Consider the following 17,449-nt stretch of genomic DNA (forward strand, 5'->3'; position numbering starts at 1 on the left):
TGTAGCACTGCCGGAATGGAACTGGAAATTAGGAATCTGTTGATGGCTCATAGTCTCTATGGTAATTCCCCGTAATGGTTGGGGAATTCTGGGAGTTGAAGTCCATGTATCTTATAATTACCAAGGCTGAGAAGCATTGCACTATAGGTTGGGGGATACACTGTGGAAGATCCAAATAATGGCACATTAGAGAGAAGAAAAAACAAGCAAGTACGACTATAATGGGCATGTAGAACTAGAAGACTAACCAATAATATGAGATTGCAAATATCACTGTGAAATTACCTAGGTGGTTGAATCGCTATGGAAGGCCTACACAGAACATAGAATTATAGGGCTGGAAGGGACCTCAGACAAACCAGAAGTTAGATCAATATTTGTATTTCTCCGCAAGCGAATGTATATTCGCCTCTTTGAGTGTCTGCCAAGAGACCTTTTTGTTGCTTTTGAGAGGTAGCCAGTGAGGCTGTACATAAGAGGCGGGACTAGGCTGGCCTGCCAGGAGGGGTCCAAGTTGGACATCAAAGGAGAAGTGTTTCAAACAGAAAGACTTGGGACGGCATCAAAGGTCAACTCTGCAGAGAAGCCAGGGCCCTTCAGAGACCACCAAAGGATAACAGGAGCCGGTGTCTCCAACAAGAGAAGAACTCGGATTGTGGAAATGCTGCTAGGCTTCCATAAACGTATTGAGCAGAGACATGAGGCCTCTTCCAAATTTTGATTTAATGCATCCCAGTCCCTGGCTGCCTGCTATAAATAGCGCTTTCCAAACAGATTAATCCGAAGCTGATTCATCTGCCTGGCCACGTCGCAGGAAAGCCACGTTTCCAATTCACTCGGGGGTTGCAGAGATGCGAGGCCTTTCACCAGCTGCCTGATCAAAGCTGACCCAGGCTGGATTCAGGGAGGTTGGCTTCCCCACAAAACCTCCGCCGAGAAATGAAGAGCACAGGCAGATTTTCCACTTGGACGTTCCTCCTCCGCTCCCTGCTCTCCATCCCTTTTATAGGGCATTTGTGGTTAAATGGCCCAGCTTCCCTGCTCAGCATATATAGCCAATGCACTTTCATTTTAATTAGGCTTCTTTTATTAGGATTCCAAGCTTAGCTGGAAGTGCACATTCCCTAGGGCAAAAAAGGTAAAACTTTTGGGGCTGGGGGCTAGAGTGAGCACAGAATATGTGGAATTTTTAAAGTCTGTGTTTTTAAAGTGCCCTCTGGTGGACACATCACAAATCACATTTTTTTTTATCAACAAGGAAGCTGGGACCCACCAAATGGGCCAAGAAACATTTTACCTTTCCCACAAAACTTTTTTCCCTTGCCATTTTATTTTTAATTATTACCAAAGGATGCTCGGTGAATTTTGGAAGCTTATTCAAGACACCAGTTAGGTAAACCAAGGGTGTTGTGATGTGAACTCAAGCCTTTTAAGCTCCTAATTGAATTCGGAGTAACGGCTTGCTTTTTAGAGCTGAAAGGGAAAGAAACGGCCTGGCTCTGAAAAACTGTTATTTTGATCTCACAAGTCTGCTGAGTCTCTTTAGGCTGAGCAGATTCTAAATTTGGCTTCATTGACAGTCAGGACAGCTCGGTGTCCCTGACAAGGTTTTTTATTAATGTCTGTTTGCAGAGAGCTGGCTGTTCTTAGCGCAGGCAGTTTCTGCAGAGGAGCCAAATTCTGCACGGCCAAATTCGTGCAAAGGCAGGTATTTTTCCAAAGGCCCGAAAAGTAGATTCCTCTGGATGATGCAAAAGAGAGGATCTCCTACAAGTGGAAATAGAATCTAAGTAAGTTCACTAGGCGCTTCCAAGCAGTTTTCTTTGCTGTCTTCTGCGATATTTTTTTGCCAATTCCCGGTCTAAGCAATTTCTTCCCAGCTTCAGCTTCTCGAATGAGAAGCGAAACGTCTTCTTAGAAGAAACAAACAAGAAAGTCCACCTGCCTCTTGAAAAAGCACCTTTGGGACAACCAGGACCTGGGTGACGGAGAATCTCCACCCACCTCCAACCCGCTTGGTTTTCAGCAGCTTCCCAACTTGCAAAGGGTAAGGAGGATCTGGGCATTGCTGCAAAGGGGGCGAGGGGCAGAGAGTTCACACGCACCGAGGTTAGGCGAGACATTTAAGCATCCCTGGCGGGGGCTTCGGGCTCCAGACGCCGCGCTCTGACAGAGCCAGCCCGGAAGGCGCCCGGCGCGCGTCCAAGCTGCCCGAGAAAGTAGTGCAAAACCTTATGATGATCACTTTATTATCACTTTGAATGTACACCAATCGGCATACATCAAAATGAAATTTCGTTGCATACAGCTCTCAAAGGGTCACCCCCTCCGATATACACTCCTTGTTCGGGGCCTGCTCAAATTTCACATTGTCCATTTTAGTCTCTAGGGAGTGAACGATGGCACACAAGACAGATGGAAAGGGGGGGGGCTCCCTGTGGATTAGCCCTCAAGTTCGCTTGTATTCTGACAACCTCGCCTTCTTTCCTTTTTCTGATCCTGACTCAGAAGATTCATTCCACAAGCCACTTCTCCACCACTCCGCGCCCCCCGCCCGGCTTCCAAGCGAGACTCAAGGGCGGCGTGGGGAGGCAGGGAAGCGGGCGGGCCAGGGGCGGAGTTGGCCCGTCCTCCCCGGGCGGAGATGCCAGGAGGCGCCGGGCCGTCTCCAAGCGGCCACTTTGAAAATGCCTCCGCCGTTTGGCCGGCAAAGGCCAGGGGGGCCGACCATCGGCCCAGCCCGACGCGCCGGCTTCCCGGGGACGGCGGCGGCGGTGCGCTAGAGACCTGGCTCCAGCCCGGCCAGCATGTGGGCTTTCTGCTTCCTGACGGCCCTGCTGCTTCGCCCGGGAAGCGCGCCGGGCGCTTGGGGAGCCGAGCCGAAGGCGGAGCGCGGAGCCGGGCAAGAGACGGCGGCGTCGGGGGGCTTGGAGGAGCCCTGGTGCCCCTACAAGGTGCTGAGCGAGGAAGGCAGCCCGGGACGGCTCTGTTTCCGCAGCCCGGCGCGGGGCTTCCAGTGCGCTCCGGACCGCTGCACGGCTCATCGCTCGCCCGGCCGCGCCCTGCTGGCCAACGTGCTCCGCAACGGCAGCGTCCTGCTGCAGTGGGCCTGGCCCCTGCCCGGCCCGGCTCGGCCCCTGCCCGCCCTGCGCGGCTTCGCCCTCTCCTGCTCGTGGGAAGGCGCCTACACGCGTTTCCAGTGCGAGAGCGTGCGCCTGGGCACCGCCTGCCGGGATTACTTGCTGGCCGAGCCGCACGGCAGCGTCCGCTACCGCCTCTGCCTGCAGCCCCTCTTGGCCGAGGCCAACCGCAGCGGGGCCGAGCCGCCCGCCGAGTGCGTGGAGTTCACCGTGGAGCCGGCCGGCATGCGGGACATCGTGATCGCCATGACGGCCGTCGGGGGCTCCATCTGCGTCATGCTGGTGCTCATCTGCCTCCTCGTGGCTTACCTCACCGAGAACCTCACGCCCGCCGCGGCCAAGCGGGGCCGCTGAGCCCGCCGGCCTCGGTTGCCGGGTCTGGCGGCAGCCCTCCGAGGGGCTCCCGCCGGTTTGGGCGGCGGGATTGCGGCCCTGCCCCACATCCAGCTTCCTTCCCGCTGGGGCAGGACTACAAGCCCCGGCCGGCGTGGCCGGGGCTAAAGCGCTCGTTCCCATGTCTGGTGGCTTGAGGCGTTCTGGGAGGCGGAGTTTGGACAGAAGTTGGAGGGCAGGTCCCTTGCCTGGCTTGGAAAGAAGAGCAGGGGTTCAAGATCACACACACACACACACACACACACACACACCCAGACCCAGAGGAAAGGGTTTCTTCCATTGAGGATTAGACCGCCTCCCCCCCCCTCCCCGAGTCACTCTTCAGGCTTTTGGTTTGGCAGTATGGACCGAGCCTGGAAAGCTGGACTGGATGGGAGACCACCAGGAGATCTCACGAGTGTAGGCTCCCAGGAGATGGCGGTGGCCCACCATTTTTGTAGCGTTGCTCAAAATACTGGGTGCAGTCCGTAAGGTTGCCGGGAGTTGAGATGAATTAGGAGATGTCACATTTGCCTTTTTTCTTTGGAGCGAAGAGAAAATCCTTGCCTGCCCCACGGAAGGGGACACGGGCGGCTTCTGACTTACACATGATCCTCCAGCTACCTGGCGTTCATTTGGGGTGGGGGCTCTTGGGATGGTCTGCGTTGGGGGGGGAAATGACTTCTCTTGAAAGGGGTGCTGGAGCTGATCCAGAGCAGAAGTGCACCAATGTGCGGCAAACTTTTCAATTGATGACTGGATATAAGCAGTGCCGCCTGCCTGCCTCCACCTTGGGAGAATCCGTTGGGAATGTGTAGCAGCTTGCCAAATTTCCCATAGGGCGTTTTCTATGTGGGGATTGGTTAGGGTTTGAACTCAGAAGCGGCAATGTGCAGAGGAGAAGTCTTCCAACTGTCCCGGCCACATACATTTGAAAAGCCTTCATCTGAATTTGAATCAATGCAGAACGCCCATTTTGGAATCTGGATGTGGATTTATCCATGGGGGGGGGGGAAAGCGGATCATGCCTTGGGCTGCAGCTGTATGTAGCAATTTCCTCCTTGTTCCTTGCGTTTCTCCAATTACCTTGCCTTCAAACCTTCAGTAAACGCTCCGCTTTCTCTTTGGCCTTTTTTTTTTTAAAAAAAAATTAAGTTTCAAGCCGGCTAGACAAAATGTTTTGAGGGCTGGTTTAGAGAGGATGATGGGTGCTCAGAAAAAAGCGCTTAGATGTTGCTCTTGCTGGTGAGAAGGACATCCGTTTTTCCCTGGATCAGTGCTGGGGGGGGGGAAATGGTTGACTTTGTGTTGAAATGGTTTCCTTCCATTATCTGAGATGCCTACTGTGCAAGCCTATGCATGCCCACTGAGAAGTAAACTTCATTATTCAATGAGTTTGCTCCCAGTGAAGTGTACATTGGATTGCAATAGTGACCGTTAGTTAAGTATCCTTGGACACCTATTCATGTGCTCGTGCATGTGGAATTTAAGATACTGTGAAATATTAAACAGAGTGGAATATAAATACTGACCAAAGTAGGCTTATTGCCTAAAAATGGCGATTACAAGTCAATTTCAGCTGTAACGGACAAACAAAAGCATTTATTAACTCATATCCCAGTTTTTCCCATCCCATCAAGGACCCCAGATGCTTAAGAGTAAAAAAAAATATAAGCAGTTAAAAACCTGTGAAAATAACATTATTAACATTCCTCTTTGGTTTTAATCTGAGCAGTTTTAATCTTCCCTTATCTACAATCTGACTAATACCCTAGTGCGTTAACACAAATCCAACCTAGTGTGGTTTATTTTAATGCTTTGTGGTTAAGGAATGACAAGCAGTTTTGAGAATCCAGAACTATAGCTGTAACTTCAATTTTCAGCTGGGGATAGCTCTGAGGACATTGTTACAAAATGGCACATCAGCTACTTAACCTTGCAAATAGGTATATATAAAATGAGAAACCGTTACCGTGAAAGAAGAAAATTAACTTTGTAATGAATGACAAAGTGGGATTCTGGCTGAAGATGTCAACATCTCACTACTGGAGGCGCTTTCTTGCTCCAGCTTCCATTCTGGCCCTTTGGGGGTTGACATCCAAGTTCAAAACTGGAAAGAAATAAAATTAAAGTCAGGACCAACCCAAGACATTCCACTGCCTGAAGCAAAGGGCGAAAGGCTGGAATAGTAGGGGTGATGCTTGTTTTGTGTCTGTGTTTTTTTAAAAAAGCATTGATTCATCTATAGCCTTTTTATTCTGTCTCCAGGTGACAGGGTGATTAATATAAAAAAAGGCAGTTTCTATCAGCTTGTTTACAATCTAAAACAACCTGGAAAGAAAGAGCCCAAATGCCAAGTTAAATGTTACACGCCCTCGATAGAACTAGTCTTTCGGCTGGCTGCCACGCAGGATGTTTAAAGGGCTCTGAAAACTGAGATTATATCACAACCCTTGTGTCAGATTGTCTTTCTCTGCTCTACCCCAGTGCTTCTGTGATAGCTCCAATGTAGCCAGGCTAGGTTAATCATAATTCTGTGCCTTCAGGCTGAATTGTTGTCCTCTGCTTTTCCCGGTTTCTGTTCTACAGCATAACCAAACTTCTCCATTACTGTAGTCTCTTTCACTAGGTGAGTTTGTGCACTTCTAGATTTGATGTCCACTCATTCTTTTCCCTTGTAATCCCAGTGGAAATTAAGGAGCCCCAACAAGTGTGTTGAGTGCCCAGCTCCATCTCTGTGTTATTATGGTTACTGCTAGTTTTTTTTTTAAAAAAAGTAATTAAATGCCTTTGAGGAGCAAGGTTTTTCTTTATCACCATGCAACGTGAAGGAATAGGTTGAGAGCCATGTAAAGAAGGGAACCTCCGTGGCTCTCAAGCCTCTCCATCAAAAACAAATAAAAGTGGATTAAAAACAAGAGTATGGCTCAACTTTTTTTTTGTTTGTTTGCTTTTGCACGTACCTTGGTACAATTAAAACCACAATCCCAAGTTTACAAAAGATGGGGCTCAGATGCATCAATATGGATGTGGTTGCTCAAGTAACATTTGTAACAAGAAGAAACAGTTGAGGCTGTGTCCTGTGTCAGCTTTTCTTGGGTGCCACCATCTCGGGTTGTAGTCTTAACTTCCGGAAGGATATGGATCTACTTCCTGTTCCTGTCTGCAGATGGGTAGTTGAGCTTTCATCTTCTCATTTTGCTTGTTTAACCTGGCCTCGTCTCTAGCTCAACGTTCCCTGCTCAATAGATCAGCTTCCAAACGTATGCTGTCGCTCAAAATATGTAGCACCCACTGCAGGGTTGACACAGATTTCCTCTAGCAAGGATTTAATATCTTTAAAAACAGCTATCACTGGCAAGGAATTTTAAGTACAAAAACCCACCATATTCCTTTTTCACTCTCGTCTTTTTTCTCTCTCTCTCTCTCTCTCCTGGTCTACCTAGTGAGTGAAAATAACTTTCTCTCTCTCTCTCATCTTTCCTTCCCCCTTACCCTTCTCTCCAAATAAAGGGTTTTTCCCCCCTTAAAAAAAAGGGTGGGGGGAATAGCCAGGGTGGGGGAAGAGAAATAAACCACTTTCCTCAGCATATAGACAAATAGAAAACAGGATGGGAATGGGTGTTTATTTTTAAATGGGATGATGAGCACGTGTGAGGCAGGAATAGAAATGCAACGGCACCAGACAGCTTCCTCAAAAAGCTGTAAATAAAGGCACCCCCCCCCTTCACTTTGCCTTTCTCTTCTTCACCGGATAATCTTGATTTACATTAATAACTGTCATAGTTTTTAAAGGTGTGGCGGCTTATTAAAACGAAAGTGGGCATTTGTGCATTACTAGAATATATCCCCACCCTCCAAAAAAAAAAGCCCATTGAAAATCTTAATGTGAAGATGGATACTAGTTTTAAGACTTTTAACTTTTTTCTTTTCTGGCTAAAGGTCTCAGTTAACTAAAGTTGCCATCCTAGACAGAAATTTAAGTTCCAGCAAGGCAAAGTCAAGCTAGGAAGGCTAAATGAAGCAAAGCAGAGATTGTGTTGCAAAGGCTTCAGTCCAAGAGAGAAATAAGCACCATGGATAGCTCTGGTGCCCAAGCTATGCAGCAGTCCAAATGTTGCTTCAGCAACAAATAAAAACAGATCTCCAAGAAGCAGACTCTCTTAAGATAAAGGCTGACACATCCTTCCTGTTTGTTCGTCATTGTGTGTGCCACTGCTCCTGCCCTTTCCCTGCCAATCACGGCTCCTTTGGGCAAATGGTACAGAGTCAAAAGTTTATTTATATTCGGATGTTTAACAATTTTATGCCATTTGCAATGTCCTGCATCTTTTGTGACCTTCTGACAAGCGATGTCAATGGAAACCCTTCCTTAGGCTAACACTGATCTCCTTGCTTAGAAGGCGAAGCATTTGCTCAGCCAACCACAAGCTGATAGAATTTATTAAAGGAGAGGGGGAAAAAAAATCTTTCTCTTCTTGGATCTGTTCATATTTGTGTTGAGACATCTTTGGGATTTTCTTTCCACCGTTATTAAGTAAATCACTCCAATTGTTAGATTAGTTAAGTGAATTTGGCTTCCCCACTGACTTTGCCTGTCAAAAAGATTATAAAAGGTGATCACATGACCCCAGCTGATGGCAAAAATAGATATGATCCAAAGCTTCAGGGGTCTGGCAACTTGTCTGTTTAAATGAGTAAACTGGGACAGAATCTGTCCATTTGTGATGTCGAATATCTGAGAATGTTTCATTAACTGTCATTCCGAAAAAAGCCCAGATCCAAATCGTAGTACTTTGGGCTCTTTCAATGACAGAGCCATGTCGAATGTCAGAGTCTTACAAACACCAGCTGTAATCATTGATAATGGATCTGGATCTTGCAAAGCTGGGATTTCTGGTGAGTCTGAACCAAAATCCATTGTCCCCTCTGTTGTTGGTCATTTCAAAGAGAGACCAGAGGAAATTTATATTGGAAGTGGTGCCCTCTCCAAGAAAGGGGCCTTGCTGAGTTATCCTGTTGAACGTGGCATTATTTCCTGTTGGGATGATATGGAGAAGCTGCTGACATATATCTACAAATATGAACTTGAAGTGAAGCCCAGCACAAGGCCTGCCTTTCTTTCAGAGCCCCCCAGGAATCCGCTGAAGAATCGGGAAAAAATCACCCAGGTCATGTTTGAAAACTTTAAAGTGCCGGCTTTGTACCTTGCGATCCAGGCTACTCTAGCTTTGTATACCTCGGCTCGTACCACCGGTTTGGTGCTGGACAGCGGAGACGGAGTAACCCATGCTGTCCCAATTTATGACGGATACTGTTTACCTCACGGGGTATCTAGACTCCCTGTGGCAGGAAAGGACGTGACAGACTACCTGGCCAATCTCCTTTTGGAGGACAACCCTGCTTTAGTGAGCCGAGCCAAGAAAACTGTGCTGAGGCTCATCAAAGAGAACTTCTGTTACGTGGCTTTGGATCCCAAACGAGAAGTTCCGAAGAAGGTGGAAGAGACTGTGAAGCTGCCCGATGGGAATACCATCAAAGTCCATCTTGATCTCTGCCAAGCGCCAGAAATCCTTTTTACACCCAAGACCATCGGCGTTGATGCACCCGGCATCCACACCATGATCATCAGGAGCATCCGGAAGTGTGACAAGGACATTTGGGCTCCTTTATTCGGGAATGTGGTTCTCTCAGGGGGGTCTTCCCTCTTCTGCGGCTTGGACGAAAGAATCTTTAAAGAGATTGAACATCATGTCCCAAGCGGTGTTCCCATACGAATCGTAACGCCTCCGGAAAGGTCTTGTGCGGCTTGGGTGGGCGCATCTATTTTTAGTAGCTTGGCATCTTTTCAACCAATGTGGTTTACCCAGGAAGACTACAAAGAATTTGGGGTGGCTGGGATTCACCGGAAGTGTTTTTAGGAAGCCGGGAGGTTAAATTCTGCTGATGAAAATGTAGGAAAAGGGTTTATGGAACCCAAAGCAAATTTTTAAAAGCTGATTTGGGAAACTATAAAATGATTAAAAGTGCACAACGGACAGTCGGTTGAGCAACATGTCTCTTGGTTTTGGACAAGGTCTTCACATTTGGATTATTTACATCTGTTTAGCCTTGTTTGAGAAGAGGGCTAGCTTTTATTTATTACTTGAGGAAGGGGTCCAGAGTAGGAGAAATTTTTTTCAGGCTTCTCCCAGTTTTACTATTTTTTTTTCCTACCGAGAGGAAAGTCAAATTTTGTAAGACAGAAAAGGAGAAGAGCAATTTATTGTTTTCTTAACCCTGATATTTTAAAAACTCTTTTGTTTTAGCTTTTGCAATTCTCCAAGTAGAGGATTTTATATTTGAAGGGTTGGTAAAGCTATATTACAGGCACTGCAGTTAAATCTCTCTGGTTTGTTTTCTAAGGATGCTTGGGCTTACATTTTAACAAATCTTGGAATTACGTTGCTGGAAAAGTTTGGGAAAGAAACCCATTTTTCCATGTGCACACCAACCTATATTGCCCAGGTTTACACACAAAACGAGCTGGCCACGTTACAACCTAGCAGTTGTGTTGTCCTCATGGAATAAACCTTGTTGCATTTAAAAATAATAGTTTGCTCAAGCCAGTCCCTAAACTAACCATGAAGGTCCACACCACACAACGAAGCTCAAGTGGGCTTGGTTAGTTAGCGGGTTAGAGACGATGTGTAGAAACCAGATATTCAATATTAACTCTTAACAATGGCATTCACACAATATGCTACTATTGGTTAACACTGAACTTGAGTCTTTTTTTTATGGTTAACATGATGTACCAATATAAATTTAGGTTAGCTGACAGCCCACTTAATTGTAGAAAAGTAGAAAAGGGGGTTCATTTCACAACTAGGATAAGTGTCTTGTGTGAATGCAGCCTGTCCTTGGAACTCAGTCCTCCAAAAGAGGGGAGACCATAACTCTGGGAATTTATTTATTTATTTATTTATTTGATTTGTATACCGCCCTTCTCCCTAAGGACTCAGGGCGGTGAACAGTGACATAAATAATAGAATGTACAAATATAGATATTGAAAATAAATTAAACCCTAATTTAGCCCAAATGTAAAAGATAGATTACCTTAAGATAATAATTACAAAAGAACCCATCAGACCAGACCGGATTGCTTAAACAGATGTGTTTTTAGGTCGCGTCGGAAGGAGCAAAGGTCGGGAGCCATCCGGAGCTCAACCGGTAAACGGTTCCATAGGTCAGGCGTGCCCACAGAGAAGGCCCTCCCCCTGGGAACCACCAGACGGCATTCTCCGAACGGCGGCACCCTGAGGAGGCCCTCTTTGTGGGAGCGCACTGGACGGTGGGACGTTGACGCTGGCAGCAGGTGATTCCTAAGGTACTCCGGACCCATGCCATGTAGGGCTTTGAAAACCATTACCAGCACCTTGAATCTTACCCGGAGGATAACTGGGAGCCAATGCAGCTCACGGAGTAGAGGTGTAACATGGGAGTATCGGGAGACTCCCAACACAACTCTCGCGGCTGCATTCTGTACCAGTTGGAGCCTCCGAGTGGTTTTCAAGGGCAGCCCCATGTAAAGAGCATTGCAGTAGTCCAGACGAGAGGTCACGAGTGCATGGGTGACCGTACGTAGGGCATCTCGGTCTAGATAGGGCCGTAATTGGCGCACCAGGCGAACCTGGGCAAAGGTTCCCCTAGTCACAGATGTTATGTGGTCTTCCAAAAAAAGCTGTGAGTCTAGGACAGGGGTCAGCAACCTTGGCTCTTTTATGACTCGTGGACTTCAACTCCCAGAATTCCTGAGCCAGCATAGCTGGCTCAGGAATTCTGGGAGTTGAAGTCCACGAGTCATAAAAGAGCTGAGGTTGCCGACCCCTGGTCTAGGAGGACTCCCAAGTTGCGAGCCTTATCTGTGGGGGGTAATAACTCACCCCCTATAGAAAGAGATGGAATGTTCTGAGTATCCCGAGATGCAGGTACGTACAGCCACTCAGTCTTGTCAGGGTTGAGTTGAAGCCTGTTCTTCCCCATCCAGACCCGAACTGCTTCCAGGCAACGGGACATCACATCCAGGGCATCACTGGGGTGGTTTGGGGTCGAAATAAAAAGCTGGGTATCATCAGCATACCTAGCCAGCATGGGAGATGCAGTCCCAGTCCTCTGGAGGGCACTGTTTGAAACGAAAGCCTGTTAGAAATCTTCTACCCGCTCTTCAACACTCCATTTCCAGCGTTTCTCTGAGCTAACCGCAAGTGCTCACGGGAAATGTATTCCTCCGGGCGGCGAAAAGGCCGCTTCGCGCCGAACGCTCGACGCTCGCCTACAAATCCCAGGATGCCTTGAGCGAAGCGACGGCGGTTAAACGGATAATCGTGGTGCGGTGTGCAAGAGTTGCTCCAGGGCCGCTAGGGCGGCGCTGTCCCCCCCCCCCCCCCGCCGCCGCCTTCAGGCTCTTTCCTTCTATGGAGCGCCGGAAACGTCTCCCAGAATACTCTAGAAACGCGAGTTACGGGAGTTGTTCCCCCCATAATCCCGTTTCTCCTCACAGACTGGGAGGACGAAACGAAACAAAAAACACCCTTATCTTTCGGAAGTACAATAAAACCAAGAGGGGGGAGGCTGGACGGACGTTCTTGCCCTTTCGCCTCTATGCTTTGGCAGGCCGGACGGCGGAAGTGAAGGGACAAGCGGAAGGGCCCGACACGTCGCCGGGCCCCGCCTTTTCCGCTCTGCGCGGCCGCCATTTTGTTCGTGTGGGAGAGGGAGAAGGAGGAAGTCGACGCCGGGAGGAGCAGCCGCGTCGTCCCCGCCGCCATCGGAAGCGTCGCCGCGGGCCCTTCGCCGGCCCTCACCCCTCCCCAGCCCCTATTTTCTCTCTCTCTTGCCGGGGGGAGCGCCCCGCCAGCCAGCCATGCCCTCCTCGCCGCTCCGGGTGGCTGTGGTTTGCTCCAGTAACCAAAACCGCAGCATGGAGGCCCACAATATCCTCAGGTAACGCCACGAGGCCCCGCTCGCCTGCCACCCTCCGGCAACCACACGGCCCTCCTTCCCTCGAGGGATCCGGGGTTGAAGCGGGGGCGGTGGGGGGGGGAGATTCGGGCAGGGAGAGGCCCTGATCGTCCTCAACGGTTCCTCCACAAAACATGACGCCATTTGAGCCGTGGGCGAGGGATTCCTCTCCCTTCGGGCGGCAGGAAGAGGAGTTTCTCTACCGGCTTCAAAAAAAAGAGAAAAAAAAGAGCAGCCAGCAATGGGGGTGTTGAGCCCTAACCCCAAGTATCTGCAGGCCTGGCACCCAGCGTGGTTTTGATTTGTTTATTAGAATTACTAAAATTTACTAAAATTCTAATAAGTTAAGATGAATTAGATTTATTAAAGCAATAGGGAGTAGAATTCCAGTAAGTTATATTTATTGATTTGTATTTGTTAAAGCAGTAGGAGTGCTAATTATATTTATTCAAGCAATAGGAGTAGAGTTCTAATTAAATATAATTTGTATTTATTGTATTCATTAGAATTCTACTATTGCTTTAGGAGCTAATGGTGGTCTACATAGATTACCCCCCACCCCCTCCTATTTGCCCCACAGCAACCCTGTCAGGTAGCCAGGCTAAAAGAGAGTATTTGCCCTGGAGTCGTCCTTTAGGTATGTATTGACTTACCAAGTTTAGTCAGCTACCTCTGGATAAATTAAGATTCTTTTTTTTTTTAATGCATTCACGCGACAACTTTTTGCCCCTTGGTACATCTTGGATGCTTTTGATTAAAATCTCCATTCTCTCCATTTCCTGTTTGGCATTTGGATTAGGGAAATGCCCTAATTCCGACACCAAACGGAGCGGGGATAACATCAAGGCAAGCTCAACTCCTGGGGCCTGTTAGGTCCTGCTTATACTGCTTTATGGCAACACTACAGAGACAGCTTGCTGTTATTTCTTTCGCTGGTATGTTTAACTCCCTAAGTCAAGTCTGAATTAATAATCCGGGGGGGGGGGCTGACCCCACTTGCCTATTTGTGAAGTTAGTTTAAATGCTGCTACCTGGATTGGACAAAAGGTAAGACTCCCTGGATTTGAATTTAGATTGTGGTGGTTACACAGGCACATCATCCACGTGGAGTAATTATTTCCCCCCCCCCAAGATGTTTTTGATTTCCTACCTTACATTTCCTGGTGGCCTTCACTCCAAATAATAACGTGATCTGACTGTGCTTTGGTTTCTGGGATGACCCACAAATGTCTAGGGGTTACCACAATTTCTGTCATTCCTGAATTCCACACTTCTAGATCTGTTGCTACATCTTGCCAGGTTTCTTTCAGTCTTCCACCCCCACCCCAGCTCCACCATGTAAATAGTGACTTAAAGGAAAAAGGCACACTGCTGTAATTTTAATACCACTTCCTTCATAGAATGTGTAGTTTTTTTTCTTCTTTAGATTCGTACCTAGGCCAGCGTGTTCTCTGTTCTCCGCCTGCCTTCTGACACAGTTACTCAATATTTCACAGATTTTGTTTGCTTTAGTGTTATTCAGAGCTTCCTGTGTATCCTCCCCTTTACAAGAGAGCTTCAGATATTATGCTAACCACAATTTAAACTGAGTCACCGAGAAGAGAGAGGTGGGGGTGGCAAGCACTTCAGACTCTGAAATTCCAAAGCATTCAATTTTATTTGGGGGGGGGATGTTTAGGGGTGGCGTTTCCCTAACTCAGCAAAGACTGCAGAGTCCTGGATGCTGGTTATTTGCTTGGACATTTGGATGTTACCTGCCCGACTACATGACACCGTGAAATATTGGGAAACAGACAGCCAAGCTCAGCGCCATGGGCTACACAGTTCAACCCCGAGTTACAAATGTTCTCTTCTGTTGACACCAGTAAGGATTGGGTGTGTGAATGCAATGTTGGCTTTAGTTGGAAGAGGAAAAAGGAAGGGTGGGAGAAATGGAATGGAGTACAAATGCTCCTCATCTTACAACAGTTTGTTTAGCGATGCTTCGAATTTACAAGGGTGGTGAAAAAAAAAGCGAGTCATGACCATTTTTCACACTTACAACCGCTGACGCATCCCCATGGTCCTGTGGTCAAAATTCAGGTGCTTGGCAACTGACTCAGACTTATGACAGTCGCCATGTCCCGGGATGAAGTGCTCACCTTTCTCAGCCTTCTGACAAGCAAAGTCAATGGGGAAGCCACATTCACTTGACTACTGTGTCACTTAACAACTGCAGTGATTCAGTTAACGGTATGGCAAGAAAGACACTAAAGTGGGGCAAGACGCACTTAACGAATATCTCACTTAGCAACGGACGTTTGGAATTCAATTATGGTCATAAGTTGAGAACGACCAGTAGTTCTCACTAGCTTACTAGAAAGCTAAGCACACTTGCTTAAGCGAAGGCAATCACTTGTTTTCCAAACTTCTCACAGCATACTTTCTAAGTTAGGACAGTGGGAAGAAGACCAACAGGTGATCATTTTCAGCCCGCTTAGCTTTTCCTGTTTTAGGAGAGGCAGTATTGTGCCTGAGCTTCTCAAAGCTGGATTTTATACCAAACAGATTGTTTTGCAGTTTCATGAGCTCTGGGCGTAAAGCTTGGCGTCTCTCGTACATGAATCACTGAAAACAACCATGTGGCTTGGTCGACATTACATAATTTTGCAACTGGTTCGTTGAGTATTTGGGCGCCAGCCTAGGAGAGCCCTTGAACCCAGGATCTAACCTGATTCTTGCTCTTTTGTTTAATCGTCCTTTTCCTCCCCTGCAAATGCAGTATTACAGTCAGCAAAATTGTTTCCCAAATGGCACGTTCTGCCAGAACCTCTGGGTATACGCATAAGTAAAGGCGCCTGGGGTTCGATTTGCCACTGCAAATTTACAGTGAGGCTGCCAGTAAAATAGCTGTACGTGGCACGAGGTGCAATTATATTTTTGAAGAAACGAATCACGCGGAATGTGTGTATGTCAGACTTCCCAGCCAACACTAATAAGGGAGGTGGCAGAGAGTAGCTCTCAGCAAGGAGTGGCTGAGACTTTTGTTTCTGGAAATGATCGGAGCCATGTTCCTTTGCTATGACTCCCATTTGGGATTCTTTTTTATATTTGCTTCATTAGGTTGCTTTGATAGGTGATCATAACTGAGTGACATGCAGTGGATTGCAGGTTAGGAAACCTACAATTCAGACAGCAAGTCCCCCTGCTATGTGACTTTGAAGACCCGTTGTACGGGAAAACCTGGTGTTTATTTTTGAATGTACATAGTGGCTAAGCCAAAAGCAATGGTTTACTGCTGCATATGGAAACATACAATGAATGAACAGAGATCAGCATTAGCCCCTTTCAAACATTTCCCTTTCCAGATGTGTTGGACTACAGCAGGGCTGTCAAACTGCCGGTCCACTGGCCGGATGCGTCATGCCAAAACCGCACCCGCCCCATGGCCGGCAATGGAAAAATAGCAATACATCACGACACGTCACGTGACATTGCGAGTTTGACACCCCTGGACTATAGTCTTTATCGCTTACTGCCGGTAGAATTAAAATTCCAATGTATCTGGAGGGGAAGCTGCCATGTTGGAGAAAGCTGATCTTCAGGGGAAAATCTCTTTATTAAATGAGGCTTTGAAACTCAAATATAAGCAAATGTATACATAGTTATATTGAAAAACACCAATACAGGTAGTCCTCAACCGTTGAAGCATCCCCATGGTCATGTGACCAAAATTCAGATGCTTGACAACTGACTCATATTTACGACCGTTGTGGAGTGTGCCCCTGGGTCACGTGATCCCCTTTTGCGACCTGCCAAGCAAAGGCAACAGGGAAGCCAAATTCCCTTAACAGCGGTGTTCCTAACTTAACAGTTGTGGAAAGAAAGGCTGTAAAATGGGGCCAAACTCGCTTAGCAAATGTCTCAGCGACAGAAATGTCGTGCTCAGTTGTGGTTGCAAGTCAAGGACAACCTGTAATACGTGTGTTTATGAATAGATTGCACTTGTGTAACTCAACGGGTTTTGCAGGCATGTTGAACTTTTTAATTGTTAACCAGGTTTCTGGCATAAGTCTGATAAAAACACATTAAACACTTGGAAGGCGCTTCTGAAGAGATTCTGGAAGCTTGCAGAGGCTGGATTTCAAATGCTCAGACTCTGAATTTTGAAATTAAACATGCCTACTCACCATTGTGTTTTCACAGAAAAAAAATAAGAGTCTTCATAGTTTTAGGGAAGAAACACTTATTTCCTAGCTGCAACCTACAGAGAAGGACATCGTGTTCCTACAACGTTTTCAATAAAAGGAGGTTTGAAATTTGCATGTGTGTTTTTTTCCCCCCTAGCTAAATTTACTACAGATTGTTGCTTTATTGCAAGGATCAGGACCTGAGGTATGGCAGATGTCCTCAAACTATTTACTAGGGAGTGTAGCTAATGGCGAGGAATTTGTAGTCCGCTAGCATTCCTTCTGCTTTACTGACTAAACAAGCAGGAGTCCAAGCAATGCCTACTACATATTAATGAGTAACGTGCTCATTTGGGGAACAAGAATAATGCTGACTTTTAAATAGCTCAAGCCAAGCTAGTCCACGTATTGATTGCAATTTCCTGTTTTCCATCTGATGCCTGGGTTGCAATGGAGGAAGGTGGGGATTCTGCGTTTTGCTCCAACGCAGAATTTGTTTGGGGGTGTGGGTATAAATGTGCACGATCCCACTGTGGTGGTCTAGCCAGAGCTTGCTTACAATCACTTGTGTTTAATATCCTTGAATCCTACTGTTCTGAACCAGCCCTCTTCTCGCACCCCTAATCAAAAGAAGAGTCTGGAAAGCGTCCAAGGCTAAAAGGCTTCTGCCAAGATTTAATTACGCAGTTAACAAAAACACAAGAGCTTGTCTTCTCAAGCGGAAAAAGTTGCTTTCAGCAACCAGCCCCTCCCCAAACACTTCT

The 17,449-nt window shown here is 47.2% G+C and overlaps 3 protein-coding genes across 3 annotated transcripts in view; all 3 read left to right on the forward strand.

The window, feature by feature from the left end:
* The first annotated feature begins 2,656 nt into the window (after positions 1–2,656).
* Positions 2,657–6,362, forward strand: FNDC10 (fibronectin type III domain containing 10). Its single transcript, XM_081341098.1, has one exon. It carries the CDS (start codon positions 2,808–2,810, stop codon positions 3,492–3,494), a length of 687 nt encoding a protein of 228 aa, XP_081197224.1. The 5' UTR covers positions 2,657–2,807; the 3' UTR covers positions 3,495–6,362.
* A 1,970-nt stretch (positions 6,363–8,332) lies between these two features.
* On the forward strand, positions 8,333–9,433 carry LOC308675658 (actin-related protein T2-like; the record flags this gene model as incomplete). Its single annotated transcript, XM_081341123.1, has 1 exon — positions 8,333–9,433. The coding sequence occupies one exon, from the start codon at positions 8,333–8,335 to the stop codon at positions 9,431–9,433; it is 1,101 nt and encodes a 366-aa protein (XP_081197249.1).
* Positions 9,434–12,265: 2,832 nt separating this feature from the next.
* SSU72 (SSU72 homolog, RNA polymerase II CTD phosphatase) overlaps positions 12,266–17,449 on the forward strand; it is a 28,255-nt gene continuing 23,071 nt past the window's right edge. Inside the window, exon 1 of the mRNA XM_081341548.1 lies at positions 12,266–12,498. Within this exon, the coding sequence (XP_081197674.1) occupies positions 12,419–12,498 (80 nt within the window). The 5' untranslated portion in view covers positions 12,266–12,418. The remainder of the gene's footprint in view (positions 12,499–17,449) is intronic.

This window comes from Vipera berus, assembly GCF_964194415.1.
Source record: "Vipera berus genome assembly, chromosome: 17".
Classification (NCBI taxonomy): domain Eukaryota; kingdom Metazoa; phylum Chordata; class Lepidosauria; order Squamata; family Viperidae; genus Vipera; species Vipera berus.

What these genes read in the sequence shown, in the direction of transcription:
- FNDC10 (XM_081341098.1), top strand. Translation starts at nt 2,808, where the DNA reads ATGTGGGCTTTCTGCTTCCTGACGGCCCTGCTGCTTCGCCCGGGAAGC.